The sequence below is a fragment of the Acinonyx jubatus genome, chromosome E4, assembly GCF_027475565.1.
Source record: "Acinonyx jubatus isolate Ajub_Pintada_27869175 chromosome E4, VMU_Ajub_asm_v1.0, whole genome shotgun sequence".
Classification (NCBI taxonomy): Eukaryota; Metazoa; Chordata; class Mammalia; order Carnivora; family Felidae; genus Acinonyx; species Acinonyx jubatus.
The window spans coordinates 15,649,860-15,674,554 of record NC_069395.1 but is presented as its reverse complement, the minus strand read 5'-3'; the positions used below and the strand labels follow the sequence as shown (position 1 = coordinate 15,674,554).

At 37.1% G+C, this 24,695-nt stretch overlaps 1 protein-coding gene across 1 annotated transcript in view; it reads right to left on the bottom strand.

The window, feature by feature from the left end:
* USH2A (usherin) overlaps positions 1-24,695 on the bottom strand; it is a 725,654-nt gene that overhangs the window by 253,180 nt on the left and 447,779 nt on the right. Inside the window, exons 38-39 of the mRNA XM_015077386.3 lie at positions 3,494-3,644; positions 2,758-2,900 (exon numbers count right to left, since the gene is read on the bottom strand). Of these exons, the coding sequence (XP_014932872.3) occupies positions 2,758-2,900; positions 3,494-3,644 (294 nt within the window). The remainder of the gene's footprint in view (positions 1-2,757; positions 2,901-3,493; positions 3,645-24,695) is intronic.

The following is a 24,695-nucleotide window of genomic DNA, read 5'->3' as shown; positions in this document are numbered from 1 at the left end:
AATATTCATAGGAAATGTGCATTATTATTATTTGGCATCAGCACACTAGATTTTTAAAAATGCATGGAACTGGATATTGGTGGCACTCTGATAGAAATGACAAATTATTTGAAAAAAAATCTATTAAAATTCTTCACAACCCTTTTCTCTGCCCATGAGAACTTCTCTTTGCACTCAAGCATTTGTTTCTCTGTGTACAGTTCATTTCCTGCCTTGGTATCTCTTTCTGGTTTCAGCAGTGTCACAGGCTTGATGAAAATCACAGTCTTGCCATATCACACTAAAAACACTGCACTTGGTGACCTGTGTTGGCACCAGAAACTTTTGAGGCTTTGGTTGATGTAGAAAGGTGCATATTGATGGTATGAAATTTAAATGTAGGCATGAGGTGACTTCTCAGTTTTATTCTGTAAGACGGTATGTAGAGTTTTTATATTAGACATTGCACTTGGGCACCTGGGAGGGGCCGGTCAGGATCAAGTATGAAGCGTGATTCTCGCATGGAGCTGTCAGCATGGGTGGTTGCGTGTGCAATGCTTTGAAGCCTTGACAGAAAAACTGCTTGTGCCCAATGCCAATCACTCACTCTTTGTCAACTCAATTGCACATCCTTTCAGAAATGGCATCCATCTCCACGGACACCCAAAATATAGAGTACACTGCCATTATGTCTCAGGGGTAAGCATGCACTGGTAACTTAACCTGGAGGGGCAAAGGGCCAGCCTTTGGCTCTTTCATAATATATATGACTTTGCAGTGTGCACATGAAGCATACGAAGAAAGAAGTCATCAGTTTCAGGGAAAGGATTTAAATAAAAACGATGGCTTGGTTTCTTGGGTTAATACCTGCTATGTAATCATGTGTTACCAATTCTTAAGGAACATGAAGGGTTAATACTATTCCCTTCAAACCCAGTTCTAAAAATCACAAAGAAGGCAATGTCTTCAGTGCATGAAAATTCTAACCACATAGAGTCCATAGACTTGTTTTATGGTCACTTAAGGCAGGAGTAAGTTTGTTCAACAAAGAATGCTATGCTAGTTGGTACTTTGCAATGTTTTTTACTTTATTTATGTGATAACTTCTTGCCTGTAGATAGAAGATCATGGCTTCTATTCAATGAGAATCACCCCTGAGGAAACTCAAGCGTTGCTCATTCTCTGTGGCCATAGAAATTGTGGGTGCCAAAAAGGGGACTGTTTCTCTTCTCTTCCAATGTGGCATTCTATGGAGTCATCCTCTCTGCAGTGGGCTGAATCATTAAATACTTTCAGTTAACCTTTATTGAGTGCCATCAAGTATGCTATATCTAAGAAGGAGGATTAGAAGCCTATTTTCAGTTGTTTTTAAAATAATGTTTCTTTAAAAATCTATTTTGAGTGTGAGCTCTCTAGTTCATAAATCTGCATACAGTCTGGTGACTAGGCTGCCAGGTTCCCTAGAGTGTGTGTGATGCTTCCCCTAAAAGGGGTGTAGGTGCATTGAGTGGTGCCTTAATGCTTTCTGGGTCTTGGGTGTCGTTTATTGCACTGTGCTGATAATTTACTAAATGGTACTCGAGAGACCAAAAGGACTGGATGTGCCCTTGTAAAGTACCTAACCTGCTCCTAGGGAGTGATTACAAATTGGGAGAAATGGATGAAGTATTATATATTATTGTTCTTCATGGCCTTTTCAAAAAAAATAAAGTAAGCTTTAAGGAAGGTAAATAGTTCTGATTCTATCTCATTTGATGTCTTATCCTTACTAAAATAATATAATTAAGGGTATTGTAGCAATAAAAGAATCTACTTAATATACAATTGAGATTCTTTCAAATACCATATCTTTTGATTAATATCTAGCCTTTTGAAAGTCACTTGGGTCCTCATTGGATATAGAGCCAGAATGGCAATTGGCCAACAGAACAACATCTTCTAAGAAGCCTCTGATTAAAAGACTTGACAAGATTAACCCTAAAAACCTCAATGTTCAAAAATACAGTGTCCTCATTCACTCCATATAGCTTGATTTAATTTCAAACTTTTCTAAAAACAAAAATTATACTTCCATATATATATATATATATATATATATATATATATATATATATGCCCCTATAGAGGTCATTTATATAAAACTAAGCATTATAGCCAAATATTTATTTTCTATATATAACCTAGTAAAAACCTATATATGAGAACATAACTCTTTCATAACAGACTCGAAAGCCTCTTAATTGATTGTATAAGGCAATCCCAATCTAGTCTTCGTAATAGTGAAGAACCATTGTTATCAGATTATATTTCTCTATTCTGAAGTCTGTCTTTCAGGTGTGACTAAAAGTATAATGGGATCTGTTTCCAGGAAAAGGTATAATGACATGTTAAGCATCTTCATGAAGCAAGACCCCTATTTCATGTTCTTCTGCCTGTCAGGATTCCTCCAAAGCAGAGTACATTGAGTGGAAGATGATAACTTTCCTCTTGTAGGACACCTAGATGTACCCTGAAGGATAGAATGGGGCCATGCCATAATTTATTGCGAACTCCTTCTTCCTGTAGTAATTTTTCTTCTGAAGGCCTCACCCTCAAAATCCCCCAAGCCCCCATTTTTCTTCTTTCTGGAAGTCTGACTATCCTTGGCCTAGAAAAGATTATTGTCACTAAATGTCAAGAAAACAGGGGAGGCTTACTTCTCTGTTTTGGAAAAACTGAAGACATTTAATAGTCCCTAATGTAGACGACATTTGGCTGTGTATTGTTCAGACCACTTACTGTCCTCTGTGGTCACGAACAGAATCCAGGAACTATGCGCACTGCCAAATCCATTGGAGGCAACCAAGCGAAACTCATATTCTGTGTACGGTTGGAGATCTCTCACTTCATAGCTTAGCGATGCAGAAGGATTGGAAAATAACCTACATAGGAAAGAAATGTTAATTAGGAAGCTTTAGACATTCAAAGAAATAAAAACAAGTAAAATCTTACTGCAAGGAATTTTCAGAGAATGTCAAATTCCAGGCAAGTACTGCAATTTTCTGTTGTCACAGGAGATCTCTCTTAAAATAAGGAGCCACTTGGCTGAGGGCTTGTAATATTGCATTTATATGAGATGTAAATTCTAGTAGTATTGAGAAAATTCTAGTCTACTATTGAGGCTGATTGCCATGTGGAATTTGTAGACTAAGTATTATAATTTTGTATCTACAGTTCTGATGGCATTTCTTTTTTTAGTTCAGGTGTATGTCTGCTTTATGCAATACCTATGCCCATGAAAAGTTAAAGGTGAAGAAATCCTATATTAATGCTATATAAATGGAAAATAGATAATTTTGCTGAGCAAATAATTATGTCCTAAGGAATTGCTTGTCGTTTATTTGAACTTTTAAAAGGTGGCCTTTATTTGTTGCGAATGAGAACTGACCTATTCACAAATTAAGGTAAAGTAAGTTATGTCCATAACATATAATCCGGGTGACAGTTAGGAGGATAGACAAAGTAACAGGCTCACTCTAGATATCCATGGGTGGAGTGGCCGGGCCTCATCTGGAGTTGGTATCTGGGAGAGCCGGGAGCGTTGTTACGCGCTGGTGTAGACCAGACAACCTGAAGACTGGTTGGAGTGGCAGATGAAAGCCTCGGAGGCAACACGCCATCTGGAGCTGTCGAAAAACACAGATGAATTAGAGCAGAGAAAACTGTGGAGAACATATGTTGGATGGAATCGAAATGCTCCATATACTGGAAAAACTGTTCCTCAGGATCAACAACAATGTTAAACATGGTCCATTTAATTTAACATTTTCATTCCTGAACTACTGTACTTCCTTATTGTTCATTTCAACACAATTACGTTAGTATTTCAACCTGAAAAGCCAGCCCCCAAACAGCAAGACAAATGAACATGCAGCACATTCCCACCTGTACTTCTGTTTATCTAATTGAAAACATGTAGGGAACTTAGTGAACCAAATATTAAAGTAACTTTTTAAATTAACTCTTTCCTCAGCAATCAACCAATCAAACAGTGAAGGAGTCCAGATCTTTTCTTTCTCTCATCGATTATCACCCATTGCCACTTAATCCCGCTTCTACTCATGATCACAACTGGCTTTCTTTTTTTTTTTTTTTTTTTGGTGATTTGAGGATGGTTTATTAAAATTGTATTTTCTACAATATTAAGTACACACGGTTGGCTGAAAATAGCACATTGCAGGTGTAATTCTCACTTAACGAAAACATAAAAACTGAAGTTCCTTCCCCATGTGCTTTATACAGTCAGTTGTCCTTATTCAAATACGTGGTGAGTTGAAGCATACATGTTGCTTTTCCTAGTCTGGTTGAATCTCTGGCAAATTTTTCCTGAATTCAGCCTGTCTGCTTGATATAATCTATCAGGGAATTCTATTTGAATAGTTCTACGAGGTCTAACAGGAATGAAGGAAACTAAAGTCCATTCGACTTAAAAAAAATGACAAGATGAGTCTGATTACTAAATTAATTTTTCCAACAGGTATAACTTGAATGAAACTATCATATAAAAATTTGTTCCAAAGCTAGTCAGAAGCAAAGCTCTGTGACTTCAGGAGAATCAAGAATCACCTAATGGCTCTCAGCATATGTTTCTTACCTTTGGGATGGGGACAGTTTTCCTTTGCAGGATTGTTGCGAAGATCAGAAGTGATGTAAATAAAGCACCTTGTTTTGGGTCCTGGTAATGATTAGTTAGTTGTTGTTTTTGTGGTGATGATGATGATGATGATGATGACATCGGACTGATCTGAACTTTCTTTAGCATAATTTAAGTGCTAAGATACTGTAAGTTTTCAGGAACATCCTAATTTTAATATAAGCTTCTTTTTTAAAAAGTTTATTTCTTTTTGAGGGAGGGAGAGAGAGAGAGAGCACAGGCACAAACAGCGGAAGGGCAGAGAGAAGGAGAGACAGAATGCCAAGTAGGTTCTGCACCATTGGCACAGAGCCTGATGCGGGGCTCGAACCCATGAACTGTGAGATCATGACCTGAGCTGAGATCAAGAGTCGAATGTTTGAACAACTGAACTTTCCAAGTGTCCTGTAATGTAAGTTTCTAATTGCCAAGGATTACTAGAAGCCATTGGTGAGGAAGGAGAAGGGATTACAATAATTAAAATACCCAACAGCGTTCATTTTCAACTTCTTTTTATACACAACCTTACGTAGTGTGTGATTTTATATACTTTCCCCCTCAGGAGAACCTGCCTGTGAACTAGGAAGCTAATGAATGGCCAGTGATGGGAAAAGACGAATTACATGATGTGATTCATCAATCTGTTGTAAGGGTCGAGTTCATTGATAATCCACTAATTTATTCAATAAGCATTTATTGAGCCTCTACTCTGTGCAAAGTATTCTTTGTGTGGAGGGGGAATAACACCGAGTAAAACAGATATGGCCCTTGACCCTATGGAACTTACATGTAAACAGAGGGAGCAAGCATTAAGCAAATGGGTACCTAAGATCATACCGGGTAGATAAGCTCAAGAGAAAAATAAAGCAGGGTAAGGGAAGAGAAAATGAAAGGGAGTGTGCCATTTTATTGTTAAGTAACAATTCAGATTGGATAGGAAAGCCATAGGAAGAACATGTCATTAGGTGACATTTGAGCAGAGACCTCAGTGACCATGAAAATGTCTGGAGGAAGGGCAACCCATCCACAGAGGGCAGTAAGCACAAGGGCAGTGAGAGGGGAAAGTACTAGTTGTGTTTAAGGCACAGTGGAGACACCAAAGTGTCTGGAAATAGGCCAAGGAGAGGGAAAGGAAAAGAGGTTGGAGGGACAGGCAGGGTCTAGATCCCTCCAGATGCCTTCTAGTTCTAGGCTTTGAAAATCATACTAAAGACTTTGGGTTTCATTTGAAATGGATTTGTAGGCCATTGCAGGGTTTTAATACAGGACACGACATAATTTGGAACCTATAAAGACTACTCTATGCTAATGGGGGGGGTGAGGGTAGACAAGGGAATCACCTATTATAGCAATCCAGGTAAAAGATGACAATAGCATGGATTCCAGTGACAGCAGCAGAGGTGGTGATATATTCTGCTGACCAAGTGAGTATGGATGGTATTTTGCTAAGAGAAAATAAGGGAGTGAAAGATGATGTCAGTGTGTTTAGCCTAACTGTCCAGGTGAATGGTGGTGCCATTACTGATCTGAGGAACGCTGAGGGGAGAAATCAGTTATGGGGCGGGGATCAGTTCTGTTTCGTCCATGTTACATGGGAAAGGCATAAATTCATCTGAGTGGGGACATCAAGGAAGAAGTGGGAGGTATGAGTTTGGATAAGAGTTGTGGATGAAGGCGTGTGGTATGTAACAGCTGAGATTTGATGAAATAACCTAGGAGGTGAATGTAGGTAGAGTGAGTGCAGAAGAGGTCTGTGAACTGAGCCATGAGGTCCCCCAACCTTTTGAGGTCAGGAGGAAGGTTCTACCACAAAGGAGGCATAAAGGAGTGGTCAGTGAGGGAGGACAACTTAGAGAAGGTGTAGCCTGCAAGTCAAGTAAAGAAAGCATATCAAAAAGGACTGATCAACTCTGCGAAACATGCTGACAGTTTAAGGCATGAGACTGAGAATTATATTTTGCATTTGGCCAAACACTGGAGGTGTTTGGTGACCTTGCCAAGAATAGATGTGTGCAGTGATGGGTGTGGCAGCATGACTGGAGATGGTTGAGGAGACAATGACAGGGCAGAGAAGGAGGAAATAGTGAGTACAGGCAACTCTTCTGAGGGATTTTGTTCTAAAGGGGAGTAGAAAATAGGGCAGCATTTAAAGAAGCTTATGTAATTAAGGAAGGTGTTCTAAAAACTGGGAGATGCTAAAGTGTATACACACTTACTAGAAAGATCCAGAAGATATTTGGGGAAATGATGTAGCAGAAGGAAGAGTAATGGCCAGAGCAAATTCCTTGTGTTGGGAGAGACAGAGAGATAAGCCAGGGCACAATGGCTGTTGAATAGAGCAGGAATGGTACACCCATTGTGCAGAAGCGAATGCAGGGACAGGCAATTCAGAGAGAGAGGTAGATTTATTGATGGAAAAACACGAAGGATCTCTTCTGATGGACTCCATTTTCTCAGTGAGCAAAATAAAAGCAAAGGCATCAACTCAGTGCTAATGTGTGAGAGGGAATCATATGCTTTAAGAGAGATGAAACGAGAGGCGCCTGGGTGGCTCAGTCAGTTGAGCATCTGACTCTTGGTTTTGGCTCTCCGGTCATGATTTCATGGTTTCATGGGATCATGTTCCACATAGGGACATGTGCAGAGCCTACTTAGAATTCTCTCTCTCCCTTTTTCTTTGCCCCTCACCTGCTTGCTCTCTCTCTCTCTCTCTCTCAAAAAAATAAACAAACACTAAAACAAAAACAAAACAGAGAAATGAAATGGTATGAAATTGCTCCCTCAGTTAGTAGCCTAGGAAATGCAGAACTGTTGTCCAGGGCCTCGTATCCCATTATCCACTGCTAATAAAGACTTACTACCTGATAATTTATCTGTGAACACAAATAGGTTTAACACTGATTATCTCTTATTTGCTATATGTTTTTTTAACTGATTCATAATAAACGAACATACATTGAAAGAGCATGGGCGATAAGTAAAGTGCAAAATGGTGTATAATGTAGCACATATAGTCATGTCCCTAATTTGACTGTTTTCTTATCTAATTTTTCTGTGTCAAGGAATGTAATATCATCAACAACCCAAATTCGGAAAAAAAAAACCAGTTTGGATAAGTCATGGACATGAAAAAAATAGAGCTTTAAATAAATACGCAAAAATCCATTCATGTGTTAAAAACTGCATTACCATGCTTTAAGAAGGGAAAATTGCCCCAAACTAGGCTCCCTAATAGTAATATAGTATCCTGGGTTCTTTTCTGAGTGTTAACATCAAAAAAAGCACCCCATTAAATTGGTCATACTCTGCTTGTATAAAATTGCAAAATATTTCCAAACAGAGTGATCATCTTATATTATTTACATACAACTATTCGTTTTGTCTGCTTCTGGAAACACTGAATTCTGGAAACCTTTCCTTCCCCTTTAGTTAACCCCTTTTATCCTAGACCTATTCCGTAGAGGCTCCTTAGCACCAAAGCAATAACTGGGAACTATAGCCATAATTCCACCTCTGGTTCCTTAACACAAGAGCCGTGTATCTATCAGCTTGATATATTGTCTCCAAGATGCTATGTTGCTCGAAAAGCTTCTCTCGAGTTTAATATGACCCTCACGGGGCAAGCACTCCACAGACAACCTCCTGAATCAACACATCTTGTCCAGTAAATACTAATTCTACACGGCAAGTGGATAAAACAGCTACCCCAATCTATAAATTCAAAGGAAGGGAGTTTTTTAATAAAATTTCAAATTTAACCTTTTTTGGAAGGCAAAATGAATACAACACATTAAGCCATAAATTAAATCATGGGTTGGATGAGTCTAGATGCTATAATCTTTTAAATGTATGATTTTATTAAACTTTTAAATGATGTGCACTTGTGGATTCTTCTCTGTCTAAAAAAAACCCCAAAACAAACAGCATTCCCTAAACTTTTGCTTCTTACAAATTTATAGATCTTTGAGGGGAGCTCTAAAAAGCAAAAACAGAAGCTTTTTTCTTTTTTCCATGTGACTGGTGACTACCAAGGTTGCAGTGGTCAGAAGAGGAAACTTTTGGGGAGAAAATGAATTCAATATACTTCTCATATGCACCAATTTCTCAGGACAGCTACTAACTTGTTACAGTGTGTTTTTGGGTATATGTGTGTGCATTTAAAATACTGGAATAAAATACTGCATTAAAATATAGAAGAAATCTATGTTTTGTATTAAACTCAAATCTATAATAAAATATATCAGGGGCACCTGGGCGGCTCAGTTGGTTGTGTCCAACTCTTGGTTTCGGGTCAGGTCATAATCTCAAGGCTTGTGAGATTGAACTCCACGCTGGGCTCTGCGCTGACAGTGTGGAGTCTGCTTAAGATTGTCTCTCTCCCTCTCTCTCTGCCCCTCCCTTGATTGCTGCCTCTCTCTCTCTCTCTGTCAAAATAAATAAACATTAAAAAAATATACATCAAATGCCACTCTGCACAAGATTCTTTGCTGGGGGAGGGGAAAGGGCAGGTAGAGAGAAACGGGGGGTTAGACCATCTACTTTATATTTAGTAGAGAGATAAGACATGACTCAAATACTATAACACAGAATGTGTAAATAGCATAGAAGACGTATTAGTGCTTCCAGAGTTTCAGAAGTCGGGAACTCACATCCAAATGTGTACAGGACCTTGCCTTTCAAAGGAACAGGCCTTGAAAGGGCATTGCCACGGGACCACTGTGAGATTGTTCAAATCAGGTAATTGTGTTCTCAGCCTGATTCCAGGGCCTAGAACTTCATCAACTCTGCCCATGCTCATTCCGAGCCGACATGATGCCTCTTCCTGGCTTCACTTGGAATCTGGCTCCAGCCTTGCCCGTACTACCCCCACGCCCCCCACTCCCCCCACTTTAGAGGTTAGATTGTTGACATCCCCATTCAGGTTCCCCTGTTTACATAACAGGAGGGAAACCATGTCCTTTTTATGTACATGCATCCTGGCTGCACGATCGAACGGCCTGGCATGTATTCAAAATCCTTGCATTACACACTTCCTCCCATTTTCTGAAATAGCTATACATGAGCAAGGACTTTAAATTCTAGTTTCCAGAATGGAAAATTAAAGTTCAGACACATACATTGAGTCGTTGAGTCATGAACAAATTGAAAACAGAAGGCAAGACTCAATTTCCAGTCACTAAACCATATGTCATTAAAAAAAGATATTAATTATGAGGAAAATGCAGATGTGCTAACAAATGGACAGTCAACCTTGAGCACAAGGATGTACAAATAGAGCAGCATTAAATAGTGGCAAGTAGATTAAAATAGATTTCGTGTTTGCAAAACAGTTTCTCATAAAATCTGACTTTCTGAACACATACTTTGTGCCAGGTTGTTTTTTTTAAACATAATTATTTCTAATCCTAAGAATTACACTACAGAATTGTGGTGTTATCTCTTTGTAGTATAGATAAAGAGTCTGAAGCTCAGAGAGGTTGCATCTTTTATCTCAAACCACACAAAAAAAGTGGTTACTGGCAGGATAAAGACTTGGTGCTCTGAATTCTATACCGCAAAACAGCACATTACAGTAAGTGACTGATCCTAGATGATAAATATTAAATTTTTTAAGTGAGCACAAAAGCAAACCATTTATAATAGTAAGTACATTCGTTTTAGTAAAGATTGGGTTTATTTTTTTCTGTAAGTCATATCCTTTAACAGTTCTTTCCTGGTCTTGTTCATCCCCCACAAGGAACCTGATACAGAACTACTTATCTGAATTCACTAGTCCTCTGAAATTAGCCAAAGCCCACAGAAATTCAATGAAATACAAAACAGAGTCTTCATGTTAGTAAGAAAAATATATTAGAAAAATTAAGTGTTATAGATAGGTATGCCATGGAATTTACTTTTGACTGTAGAATGCTAAAAATAAGACAAGAGCATTTTTAAATGTGGAGTGCAGGTAGCTTAAAGGCCACCACCAAATACAGGATTCTTGCCTAAAACATCCCAGACAGGTGACATTCAGGCCTCTGTGTGTTCATTACCAGTGACAGGAAAATAGTTGTTTTGCAAGTTGCCTCATGACATTATTGGACAGTTCTTATTGTTGGTGTGCTCCTTCTGATACAGAACTAAAAAAATTGTATCACTTCTACAACACTTAGGGTGAATATAATCTTTTGTCCACATTAGGACCTCTGAGAGTGAAACAGCATACTCTAAACAATTAACAGGGCTTAATTAAGCTGCGGCAGTTATAAATTGCAACGAGCATGGGCAATGGGTGCTGGTCATGCTCACACTGTACTCTTTAGGACCCTGTCTTAGTCATACTAACCCCTGAGAACAAGCCTCTACCACCATCATGGGACAGAACTTCAGGCATGTTTAAGTGGTTGTCTTCTCCTCCACTGAAGTTCCCCATTTCAGGCTACACATTGCTGCTTCCCCCAACCAGTTTCCAGGATTCCTCAACCATTATCTAGCCATGGTACCTGACTTGGAAGTGTTCTAATTTGATAACATATCTTCAAAAATATGAAGCCTTATACCTAAACTAAACACTCTGTGCATTCTGACCAGAGTATATCACAGGGAAGCTCCCAACTTTCCTTTCCTCAAGGGATGTTGCTAAAAACTCACTAAGAATCTTAATTCTGGCCTGCTTAATATTGGAGTTCATCAATGTTATTCAGATTGGCTATATAGTTGATTCAAAATGATCTTATGGATAGGTAAAAATGCAAGATCAATCATTTTCCAACAAGCATGCAGAATCTGAGAGGAATGTTATTAAAGAAACAAAGTATTTAAGGGGATACTGTAGTGTCCAGCAGAATGCTTCCTTTACAGAAGATATCCTACAAAAATGTATGGATGGATGAATGAATGGGTGGATAGATGGGCTTGTTGGTAGAGAGTGAGATCTGCAGAAAAATATCTTTCCCCTCTGACTCAATAATTCTTAGGTTCCACCCCACATTTTCCATTTACAAATAAAACCTCAATTACCTGAAAATGAATAATTTTTTAGCATAAAAGATTAATTGCTTGGAGAGTACTAACACAGCAGCGATATCAAGTTAGATCTGAAATACTACTTTATAGTACATTCACTTTATCATTTATTTGTCTCAATGCCCCATATCGCAGATGTGCAAACTGAGGTTAGAAAGGTCAAACAACCAATCTGAACTATATGACTAACAGAATGGCAACGTACAGCCTCACGTGTCTGTTGTTTCCAAGACTGTAATTCACCTCTCAACACCAACTTGAATCTTAAATTTAAGTCTAACCGTGGCTTTTCCCCATAACACCAAAGTAATGGTAATATAAATTACTTAAAAGCAGAGATCTTATTTTTTGTGTCTTATGTAACCTAGGGCACTGACAAAATTTTGAGAATTTAGTATTGCTTATCAAAGAAATGTTAAACAAATGCTAACAATCAGTTTCTATAGAGTTAACACGACCCCTTTTTTAAAGTATGTATTTATGTATAAAATACATGTTCATGATAGAAAATTTGAAAATTACCAACCAAAGAAAGCAGGTATACATAATTACATGACCCGGAGATATCCATTCTTACACTATTCTAGATTATCTCACCTGTCTTCTATACAAGTGTATCTATACATAATATTTTTAAATGATTAAGCTAAATATGTTAAATAAATTATTTTGTAAACTTTGTTTGCTTTACCATATTAGGTGAAAACTCTATGCTATTGACTCATGTTTTGGTAACATGACTTTACAAAATAATTGCAGGTGATATTTTTATAGATATGGGATATTAACAAAGCTGATATTGATGGATCAAAAACTTGATTGATTTGAAATACCTATATATATTGATTGTATCATATATATACAATTAACATACAGTGTTACATTAGTCTCAGGTATACAATACAATGATTTAATAATTCTGTATATTACTCAGTTTTCACCATGATAAGTATACTCATCATCTGTCAGCAAGCAACATTATTACGATATTATCGGCTCTATTCCCTATGTCGTACTTTTCATCTCTATGAATTACTCATTTTGTAACTGGAAGTTTGTACCTCTTAACGCCCTTTATCTGTTTCACCTATCCCCTGACCCACCTCCCCTCTGGCAACCACCAGTTCTGTTTGTTTGTTTCTTAAATTCCACTTAAGGGTGAAATCATATGCTTATTTCACTTAGCATTATACTCCCTAGGTTCATCCATGTTGTTGCAAATGGCAAAGTCTTATTCTTTTTCATGGCTGAGTAATATTCCATTCATCTTCTTTATTCACTAATCTATAGATGGACTCTTGGGTTGTTTCCATATCTTTGCTATTGTAAATAATCCTACAATGAACCTAGGGTGCATACAGTTTTTGAATTAGCGTTTTCATTTTCTGTGGGTAAATAGCCAGTAGTGGAAATGCTAGATCATATGGTATTTCCATTTTTAATGTTTTTCTCTATTCTGTTTTCTACAGTGGCTGCACCAATATGCATTCCCACCAACAGGAAAGGCAGTTGGCTATACTCATGGGAGTATTGGGGGCTACATAATTAAAGCCAAAACATGGACTATAATTAAAATATTAAAAATAGGTTTACTGGCTATTTAATATTTCTTAGTTTCTAAAATGTTTGTCAATGCATTTTGCTCAACTAAAACTTTTTAAAATCTTTGATAAGCTTTTTATTACATCAGATAGTCCTGAATATTTTGGGCAATTGCCACTCTCTTATTTGAGTCCAGTTAGCTCTTTAAACATTTTTAACTTAAATGGCTTATTACCAACTTCTTGAAATGTTTTTATTTAGAATTTATTTTAGCTAAATCATAGAACAAATGTCTGTGCACTGGTAAAGAGCCATCAGACCTGAGTTCAAATACTGATTCAGCTATTTAGTTGTTGAACAAATACCTTAACCTCTCTGTGCCTCAGTTTTCTCATCAACACAATAAGGATAAAAACTTCTTAGAGTTGAATTGCAAGGATTAAATAAGATAATGTCTTATTTACATAATAAAATAAGGTAGACACTGTAAATACTATATGTTTGCTATTGTTATGAACCTGAACTTGTCTGTTATTCACACCATCATGAACACCTTCATAGGTTACTCCATAGAACACACTTTAGGCAAGTGCTACTGAGTTTACTAGTCTCACTCAGTTTATTACTATTTAGTGGCTAAAACAGTCCAACCAATCACTTTATAGCCCACACCACAGCAAAGATTGTAGACGTGATAGAAATTCAGTATGTTTGGGAAATTTTTATGTTCATGATTGATTGTAAGCTACTTGAGGACAAGGAGTGTACATTATTATTTGTTTTCTGCTTTTAATTTTCTTCCCCAGCCTTGACAACTTTGCAGTGAGCTCTCTCTCAATGATTATTTGCAACAACAACCATATTTCTGAAAGAAGTAGATCTGATCCTGCACTATTTTGTAAGCACCTTAAACATTCACAATATTTAGAAAATGCATGTTCTGATGATACCCATTAAAGAGCTTAAAGTGACCAGCTATCTTAATTTTGATCAGCTTAGTAACTGATTTTTACCTCATCAAACAGATGAGCCATGAAACTGAAGATCTCATTACATTTTAGTCAAAAAGACTGGAAAAATATTTTTCATTCATAATTTATAATTAACATTCTCCAATTTATTTTACATACATTATCTTGTAATATCTAAAGTATCCTCTTGATATAAGTAGTAGTATTTCCCTCATTTTATAGATAAATGTACATTTAGAGATGTTAAATATCTTTGGTTGGCTCAGATCCAGATTGTGCTTTTAACCATACCCTACTTTATATAAGGGGAATTAACGTTAGGCTAGGAGTCATATGATCTGAAGGTAAAGTTTATTTTGTTTTATTTTATGGAGATAAAGTTTAATTTTGAGAAGAGGAGAACTTATTGAGATGTTTTGGTGACACAGAAATTGTCAAAAGCTTAGAAAACTAAACTAAATACATTAGCATATGTTAAAATATTATGAAACAATATTTTGGCTAATTAAGAAAACTCTTGAATCTTCATTTCAAAACATAATCACAATTAACGTTTAAATGCACCTACATTTCTCATTTGATCTTACAAACATACCATGAATTAAATGGCGTGGGCATTGCATTACTTTTACAGTCCTTTGTGATCACCCAAATTGCCAGGCTGGGACAATGTATTTTGATTCAAAACTCGATCTTATTTCCTGTTGACTATGTAGCCTCCAAGGTATAAATATTGGAAGTATAGAAGGACTGAAATGTGTGATAAAGTTGTATTAATATTTTCATCCTCCCTGAAAAATTCATCTACGCTTCCTCCTCTCTTCCCTTCCCGTCACGGTCCTGGGGGTTGTGTACATGGCACAGAACACACTAGCCACAGTCTCCACCTCTATGGGCATGAAAATATTGTCAAGTATTGGAAGACTGGCACTGAAAAAATACAAAACCTGTGTGGTTAAATATGTACAAAGTGCTTAAGAGGAGAATGTCATGCCGCAAGAGATTATTAGAAAAGGCTGGCTTGACATTGGCTGAAAGAGCTAAGCCTCTCTAAGGAAGTGGTGTTGAAACTAGAAGGAATAAGATTCTGCTGAGCTAGTATGGACCAGAACCTATAAGTTGATATAGAGGTAGAACTTATCTGTTGGAGAAACTCAGAGAAGGTTATTAAAGGTGGCATGTGCTCTATTGGAGGGTCTTGGAAGCCAGGTAAGGAGTCTGAAATTTATACTAAGAAGACAGAAAATCCTCCTCTCATTGACATTATTCAGTTTAGTTTTGTAAGATATTTGGTGGGGGGGGAGGAATGGTGGGGCTACTGTATTAACTGTTGAATTGGCTGGATTGGATTCTGAAACTGATAAATAGATTTATCATTTATTTACATAACTTATTTTGATTTTTTTCATAAAAGTTGAGTGCAAAATATGAAAACAATCCAATACAATTCTTAATTTATCCCTGCATATCCAGGGACTAACACAGAGCCTGGCACATAGAAGAAGCCCTATTTTTAGTGACTGCATCTAGTTGGAGGACTTCAAATATCATCTATGTGCATGAACTTCCAAATGTTTATCTCTAGTATTTCCAGCTATTTGGTTTCCTTAGATTTATTTTGAAAATTTTTTTTTTTAACGTTTTATTTATTTTTGAGACAGGGAGAGACAGAGCATGAACAGGGGAGGGTCAGAGAGAGGGAGACACAGAATCTGAAACAGGCTCCAGGCTCTGAGCTGTCAGCACAGAGCCCGACGTGGGGCTCGAACTCACGGACCGCGAGATCATGACCTGAGCTGAAGTCGGCCGCTTAACCGACTGAGCCACCCAGGCGCCCCTCTTTAGATTTATTTTGTATAGACCATGCTCATGCAGGTCAAATAAGAATAAACACTCATGTCATTAGAGTCCCAAAAAGAGAGGAAAAAAAACACTCATTGATTTTATAATTATTCACCTACCTAATTACCCAAGTAATTTTAAAACACTTAAAATAAAACACAAGAAAACATGGCTAAATAATGAAGGAAAGGATCAGAAAATTATACTACAAAACCTAGGCTGAGGTTAGCTATTGTTGTCAAGCACAAGATTCATTTCTGAGATGCGTGAGAGCCAAGGTACAACCAAAAAAAGGAATATGATGAGTTATCAGTGGACAAATATTTAAGTTATTTTAAGAATTTTTCAATTTTTTAAAACTATTTGGCATTTATTTTTATTTTTTTAAAGTTTTTATTTATTTTTTTTAATTTTTTAAAAACATTTATTTATTTTTGAGACAGAGAGAGAGCATGAACAGGGGAGGGTCAAAGAAAGAGGGAGACACAGAATCTGAAACAGGCTCCAGAATCTGAGCTGTCAGCACAGAGCCTGACGTGGGGCTCGAACCCACGGACCGCGAGATCATGACCTGAGCGAAGTCAGACGCTTAACCGACTGAGTCACCCAGGCGCCCCATAAAGTTTTTAATGTTTATTTATTTTTGAAAGACAGAGAGAGACAGAGCACAAGCAAGAGAGGAGCAGAGAGAGAGAGAGAGAGAGAGGGAAACACAGAATCCGAAGCAGGCTCCAGGCTCTGAGCTGTCAGCACATAGCCCGATGCGGGGCTCGAACTCAGGAACCTTGAGATCATGACCTAAGCTGAAGTTGGACGCTTAACCCACTGAGCCACCCAGGTGCCCCAAAACTATTTGACAGTTAAAGAATTGTTTTCAGATTATTCTTTTTCTCCCATGTTTTCATTTTATGGGAATGAATATTTAAGGAACCGGGTCAACAATGGATTCTAATTATTTAATGAAATAATTTGCAGTTTTACAAAATGAGAGAATGGTTGTAAATCAATTAATTTTTCTGAATTCTAAAAATGACTCCTTATAATAGCTCATCAAATAAATAGGATACTACTTTGTGCTTAAAACAGGCAACCTTAACAACCTTGACATAGTTGTCTTACCTCATTGTTTGCAAACACATATTGTCCTAGTGTATTAGCAATCTCCCCTCTCCCAAAGTAAAATCAAGCTCTGAGTACCCCTGATTCATTCCAGTGTTTCCTGGAGATTTCCAAGGGCCATCCAGAACTTGCAGTAAATGCAATTATAAACAACAACAAAATGGCAGCCACAGCCTTCAGCTTCATGAGGAAATGCACTATATCTGTCCCAGCAATCTTTCTAGCCCAGGAACTAGGAGTATGCCTGGCAACTAGAAAGAACTCAGTAAATGTTTTTTGAATGAATGAAAGTTGAACAAAGTTCAGAGTTTTGGTCAAGATTTTGATTTTATTATATTAAGGGTTTTTAACAAATTGACAACTTTAATGACTTCGGTTAACTGCCTCATAAAAGATGCTAACGTATTGATATTCATTAGTAAAGATAAACATACCAAAATAGTAAAGTCAATTTTGAGTATTTATTTTATACCAGGCACTGAACTAAATGCTTTATACAAATTATCACATTTAAGGGGCGCCTGGGTGGCTCAGTTGGTTGAACCTCCGACTTTGGCTCAGGTCATGATCTCACGGTTTGTGAGTTCGAGCCCCGCATGGGGCTCTATGCTGACAGCTAGGAGCCTGGAGCCTGCTTTGGATTCTGTGTCTCCCCCTCTCTCTGCTCCTCCCCCACTTGTGCTCTGTCTTTCTCTGTCTCAAAAATAAATAAACATTAAAAATTTTTTCTTTAAATTATCACATTTAATCCACATAATAGTCCTATATGTAAAGTGAGGTGGGTCAAGAAAAGGAGGCTTAGACGGAAGTTTTAGTCTATTTTGTTGCTATAACAAAATATTATAAACTGGATACATTATGTAATAAACATACATTTATTTCTCACAGTTCTGGATGCTGGGAAGACCATGATGAATGCACTCGTGGATCCGGTGTCTGGGGAGAGCCCACTTGCAGATTCATGGATGTCTTCCTGTTATGTTTTCACATGGTGGAAGGGGGACAAGGCTTCTTTTGTAAAGGTATTAATCCTATTCATGAGGGCTCCACCCTCATGCCCTAATTACTTCCCAAGCTCCCACCTCCTAACACCCTCACATTGGGTGTTAGGCTTCTACATGTGAATCTTGGGAAAACTCAACTATTGGGGCCATAGCAGACATGATATGTGACTTACATGAGGCCATATAGATAATAAGTAGTTGAGTTACTGTTTGAACCCAGCAACCTGTCTCCAAAACCCAATTTTCTTACTGTTATCTTAAATAATGCCTTTTAGAGTGACCTGGCCAAGCCAAAAATCTTGCCCCTCCTCAGAGAAGAGTGTGGCTGCCTCCTTTCTCTGTGTTTTCCCCACCTGCCCCACAGGAGTCTAAGGAACCAGCTGTGAGTCTGGATACAACTTTGAGGAGCAGGGGAATCTCAGAGCCAGGAGGTTCGAAAGGAAGTAAAATATTTTTGAAGTATTTTTCTTTCTTTTTTTTTTTTTTAAATAATTATTCCTTTTAAATCTCAAGGAGGTTTATTTGGAGGTAGACGTTTGGAGAAACTATTTCTGTCCTTCTTTGCCTCAGTCTGTCTCTCCATTTATCAGGATTTTCTTTTTCTCTTACTTGTCAAGGCACCTTTGTTTCTGAAAGCTCCCAGAAAGGTCTCCAGAGATAAATAGAAAAATAAGATGCATAACAATGGCTACAGGCATTATAGACCCAAACTCAAGAAATGATGACATTTTCTCAAGGTTATTACCAATCTAGTAGAGGGGTATTTAGAACAAAAGCCCTAGGAAGAAAGTGTGTGTGTAAAATAAATTTTTGTAAAAACAAAATCTATCATTTACCTTTCAGCTCAGTGACAAAATAAACTGTTTTAGAGTACACGACTGGATAAAATCTGAGAATGGTACATTTGTGTTTGGTCTTTCACTGACTCATTTGGGTCTACCTTTCTGAGGTAGATTCAAAATCTCAGCAACATTTCACTGGTATGAGAATACATCAGTCAAAATTGGTGCAAATACTTGTCAAAAGTTACACGAAACCCAATTGGCAGATCTCTCCTAGCTCTAGTAATTGTTCTTCATGAAATGAAAAATTGTCCCTGTGTTCGCTAAGAATTCTTTAATTAGAATGGAAAGGAAGTGAGGATATCCCCAGTTACAGTTTATAATAGGAGTAATATAGAAAGGGGTGGCAGAGGTGGGTCAAGGGCACCAGAATAAAAAGACACCACTGAATACTAATTGCTATTGACCATTTTGAGAAACAAAGGATTCCACTTCACATTAGCATCCATAGGACCAAGGCAACATACCTTCAACTCCACCTCCCTTTGTGGTTTAAGATTAAAGTATTGCTTAAAATTACTCTGCAAGACAGTTTCAGTGAATTTGTTAACCAGGAAACATCAGACAGACTGAAGTCATCCTCTGTTAATTTTGAAATACCCCAAAGCTGTGAATGATGTAGCTCATTGTGCTCAAAGAAAAATAGGGATTTTGAATTTCATTAGATACATTATTTGTTCAACTAGAATGTGGAACTGTCACTTTGTCAGACTAATTAGAAGCCCTGAAGTTGGTGGTCATAATGCCCAGAAGAATTTTTTGTTGTCGTTACAATCTCAAACCACCAGCCAAATTGTATTCTTTTCCCTTGTAGATACGTTACATTTAGACACTCTATTTAAGCCCCTGCTTGTGACATTTGAATTCCTCTTAGTATTCCTAAGAGTACTTCTTAGTATTCCTATTATTTTGAATACCATCGTATTCATCCAAGTTAGTTTCCAGGCAACATAGATTAAATTCTTTTTCCTTGAGAATCCGATTGCTTGAGCCCTTTAGGTAGAGTGTATCTTCAATCGGAAAAATATTCTAAAATATGTAACAAAAATATTAATGGATTAAGTCTATACTATTTTTAGTTAAAATATTGTTCATTCACTTCATTTAAAATAATTCCCTGAAGAATCTTACTTTTGTAAAATTAAAAAAAGATAGATGTGCTTAGCAAGGTCAATGAACAATTTTAACAATGAGTAAATTCAAGCTAAGTCAAAGCCATTCTCTTTATAAGGAGTGCACAAAATATTCCATTGAATGCGTCCAACAAGAACAATAGTTAAAAAACTAACTCAGGTAGTTAAGAAAATAAACTATTGCATTTTAGAACTAGAACGATGACTCTTTCTAACATTGCCACTGAATCAACTATACTGGAAAAACAAGAAGCAAGAAGTTAAGTGATCTTTGAATAGCTTACAAAATTTTTGCCACTTAATGATGAAAGAACGAAAGGGGATTGGTTATAAAATCATCTTAACAATAGGAGCAAATCTAAAATTCAAGTTGATTAATAAATTACTCAACTAATAACTAGATCTAGTCTTAAAACACCAAGATTGCATGCAGGACATCCTTTACCTCAATAGGCCATTACTTTCACATTCTCTATTAACGAAAGTGAAATAAAAGTTATCATTGGGGTAAAAAATGCTGAAAGACTTCTAAGAACTGATTTCATCCCAGGAAGTAGCAGAAAAGTTGATAATAAAAAATTGATACTCATTTGACCACAGTCATGATTAATAACTAGATAATTAAGTTCATGTGTAGAAAATCTATAATCACAGTATTAGTGAGATATTTGTTTTAGTAATTTAGCCACACAATTGCTATCCAGTGTAACATTGGTATTAGAAAGCATATGGCATTAATACCAAGGAATTTTGTCAGTTTCAGGTGAATAAACCTGGGGGAAATTCAGAAGTAAAAACCAAATGTATTATCATTACTAACGCTTTCTTAATTTATATGTAGCACAAATTAGAATATCTACTTTTTGACAAATAGCATAGTAAACAAAACATAGCTTTGCCTAGCTGAAGAAAGCATGGATCACCTCTAATTCTCAAGAATTTTCAATTTTCAATTGAAATTTTCAATTTCAATTAGTAATTTAAAAAATGATTATTTAGTATATTGCACAGGCATGATGGGATATCTCCTCCTTCACCTTAAAAGTTTAATTCAAATGTTCCCTATCTACCAGGAATCAGTAGCCATTGAAAAGTGGGAGGCTAATTTGTGGCTATCCAATCTTCTCACATACAATGGGGAGGATATAACTTTGCAATGCAATACACAATTATTATGTGTCCAGCATTGTCACATTCTTTGCATGCATTTATCCTAATTACTTCTCTCAATGTCAACCTATGACTACTATTTCTCCCATTTTTATAGAAAGAAAAACCTGAGGCAAAGTATAACTGTATAACTTGATCAAGGTCTCATAGCTAGCAAGAGGAGAAATATAGGGGGCACCTGGGTGGCTCAGTCGGTTAAGTGTCCAACTTCAGCTCAGGTATGATCTCACAGTTCGTGGGTTTGAACCCCACAACAGGCTCTGTGCTGACAGCTCAGAGCCTGGAGCCTGCTTCAGATTCTGTGTCTCCCTCTCTCTCTGTCCCTCTTTCGCTCATGCTCTCTCTGTCTTAAAAATAAGTAAATAAACATTAAAAAAAAAAAAGAGGAGAAATTTAGTTTTGAACCCAATATGGTTGATTTTAGAATCCATGCTCTTAATCACCAGGATAATTTACTTGTGTGTGAGTGTGAGTGTGCATATGTGTGTACAGGTTACAGATCAATGGAGGAGATATAGAAAATGCTATTCTTACCATGTTATTCTTATCTTGAATACTACATTTTTTCCTCAAGCAACTTTTAATCTCATAGTTTTTCTGGACTAAGAATTTGCAAGTGCTGTCTTTCTTTTCTAAGAGAGCATTGACAAAAAGGTAAAAGTTAACTTTAGTTGATGAAGAATGTTTCACTTTTCATAAAACCTAGCTACACGAGAAGTAATTTAATCTAATCCTTTCTGAGAATATCTCTCAAATATATTTAAATCTTACCGATTTCAGAGTAGCCTGCATCCATTCACTAGTTACACAATAAGACTGGTCATGTCACCATCAGACATAGTAACAGAAATTACTGTATGTTTTATTAAAAACCTATTTTTGTCTCTCTCTCTCTTTTTTATCCCAAAGTCTAATTTAGTTGTTGTTCCCTTAGGTACAAAGTACACAGTTCATAATTCATTTGATATAAAATGTCAGTTTAGATTCTTGCCTGTCTTTGATAAATGAGAAAAAACATGTACATTTCAATTTCCTCAATGCCAGAACAACCAGGAACAACCCCCTGTTGTGCTTCTCAAAGACCTTTGTGTTAAATTAAACATCAAGATTCTGAAACTGTGGGGAAGGATATTTCCAAGACAGAGAGTACAAGTACATGAGACAGAGGGAGACAGCTGATGCTTTTCCTACCAGTCGAGTGATATCCCCCAAAGAGCACCTTTGATCCTCAAATTAGTCCTCACTTATAATTTAATATACCACAACCAGTCTGCTGTTTCCTTACATTTAGCTTTAAGAGGCAGTTGTTAGAATCATCAGGGAAAATAAAAATTTAGACGTTTGGAGGTTGGTTTAATTTCCAAGTTAACTAGTGATGGGTTATGTGTATTTTGTGCTCGTTACGTATCATACTTTATATTCTGCAAACAAATCATCAAGTGCCTACTCCTGTGCCGCCTGATCTTCTCAGTGTGTCCATCCTTTGCCCTCTACCAAAACCCATTGAGGATGGTTATGGGATTATAAACTCCCTTTCCAGATGAACACATTGAGGTCTTGGGAGGAGATGACTTCCTTGAGATCACACAATCGGTAAATGGAAACACTGGGGATGGTGGGTGGTGATGTAGTTAAAATTCAGATAGTTGGACAGACACAGCAGCCTATGTGCTTAACAAATGCACAACGGAAGAGACATGCTCACTTGAGACTTTACAGAATCAACTATGTGAACAAGATTCGAGTCTTTTTGTGTGGCCATGCCCTCTTTTGCCGACTCTGATGAGTTGAGTACTCCCCCTTTGTGATGGCCCTGAGGACATAGATGGTCGTTCCTGTGACTGCTCCATGGAATGATTCTCTTACACACTCACACTGTTCACACTCCTGAGTTCCCCAGTATTCTAATTGTGAATAAATGTCCTCATTCCACTGCTGTGTTTTTAATCTGTTCACAGAAAAACAAAAAAATTAATATAGGGAGAAAGGATTCATTCATTGATTCATCTTTCTTTTACAAAAACAGGTTTCCATGCTCTCTTTCTTTCAATAAAGTTATTTTTTAATTTTTAACATTATTAGATAAATTAAGTCTCTCTTTATGAGTGCAAATTATGTAAACTCAGAAGATTGTACATCTGAATCACATCTATTCATTTCCCTTGGGACATAGAGGGCATTAACACAAAAAGTTTCCATTTTGATACAGGCCAAAGGAGAAGGCAACTTGGTAATTAGCAATAGTGACCCCACTGTTGTTACACACTAATGTTTTGGGTAAATGTATTTGAACATTTGATGTTCTAATGAGATTTCCTGTTTCATACCTATACGAAAGCCCTACAAGAGCAAAACAGATGAGAAAACTTACATTTTCTATTACAAGCCAAAGAAATAAGTTTAAATTACGATGTATGTCACTGGAGAGCTAAAAGTTCAGAAAGAGAAATATTTTCAGAAAAGTTGAATGAGCCTTTTCTCCTAAATAAATAGAGGTTATTTTTAATATTCTTTTCATCTAATTAGGGTTAATCTTAGAAACTTATAGGCAAAAATGAAATAAGTTCTTCAAAATACTTGGTTGGCAAGTAAGTACTTATATCCATGCTGAGAAAGGATGGTCCAACCGGCTAATTTTTGCCATTACTCCATAGACTGTAGACTACATAATATTGTTTTTGCTTAATGCTTCCTTGTAAAGCTGTAAAGATATCTGCTTTAACTGAATTCCCACCCCTCCCCCTGACATTAGAATGTAAACTTTAAGTGCATGGGTCATGTAGTTAAATGAGGGGAACTCTCCAGTTCATTGACCACAGGTTTTGAACACCTGGTATTTCACCCAAACAATACTCTTGGAATTACATGTGACACAACAGTAGAGTCAAGTCACATCTTCAGATCCTTGTTGACTAGTGGAGCCTAGAAATCTGCTACCTCTGCTAAGAGAGGAAATGAGCCATCAGTGGAGGATGCTTCAAGTAAACAAAGAGCACAGGGCTCAGAACCAGGTTTCTGTCAGTAGGTCTGAATTCTGGTCTCTGCTATTCAGTAGTTGCATGAGCTTAACAAACACACTGCAAGACAATCTCTGGTCCTCAGCCTTCTCATATGTAAATAGGGATGATAATAATACCACTTCCCTTAGAGAGTAAAATTAAATGAGTTAATACAGGTTAAAGAGCATCTACACATGGGAAGTGCGAAGTGTGAGGAATCACTACAGCAAAGAAAACTATTTTTCCCAAATAGATGATTTCATGATCTTAACTGTTCTCTCGGCAACTGGAAACTGTATCAGCCTCCTCCTTGGAGCTGTATTTGTGAATTTCTAGAAGGAAAAATCATTAACTATGAGGCCTACTAGCCAGCCAATCCTGGAATTCAGGATAAAGATGTAACTGACTTGAGGA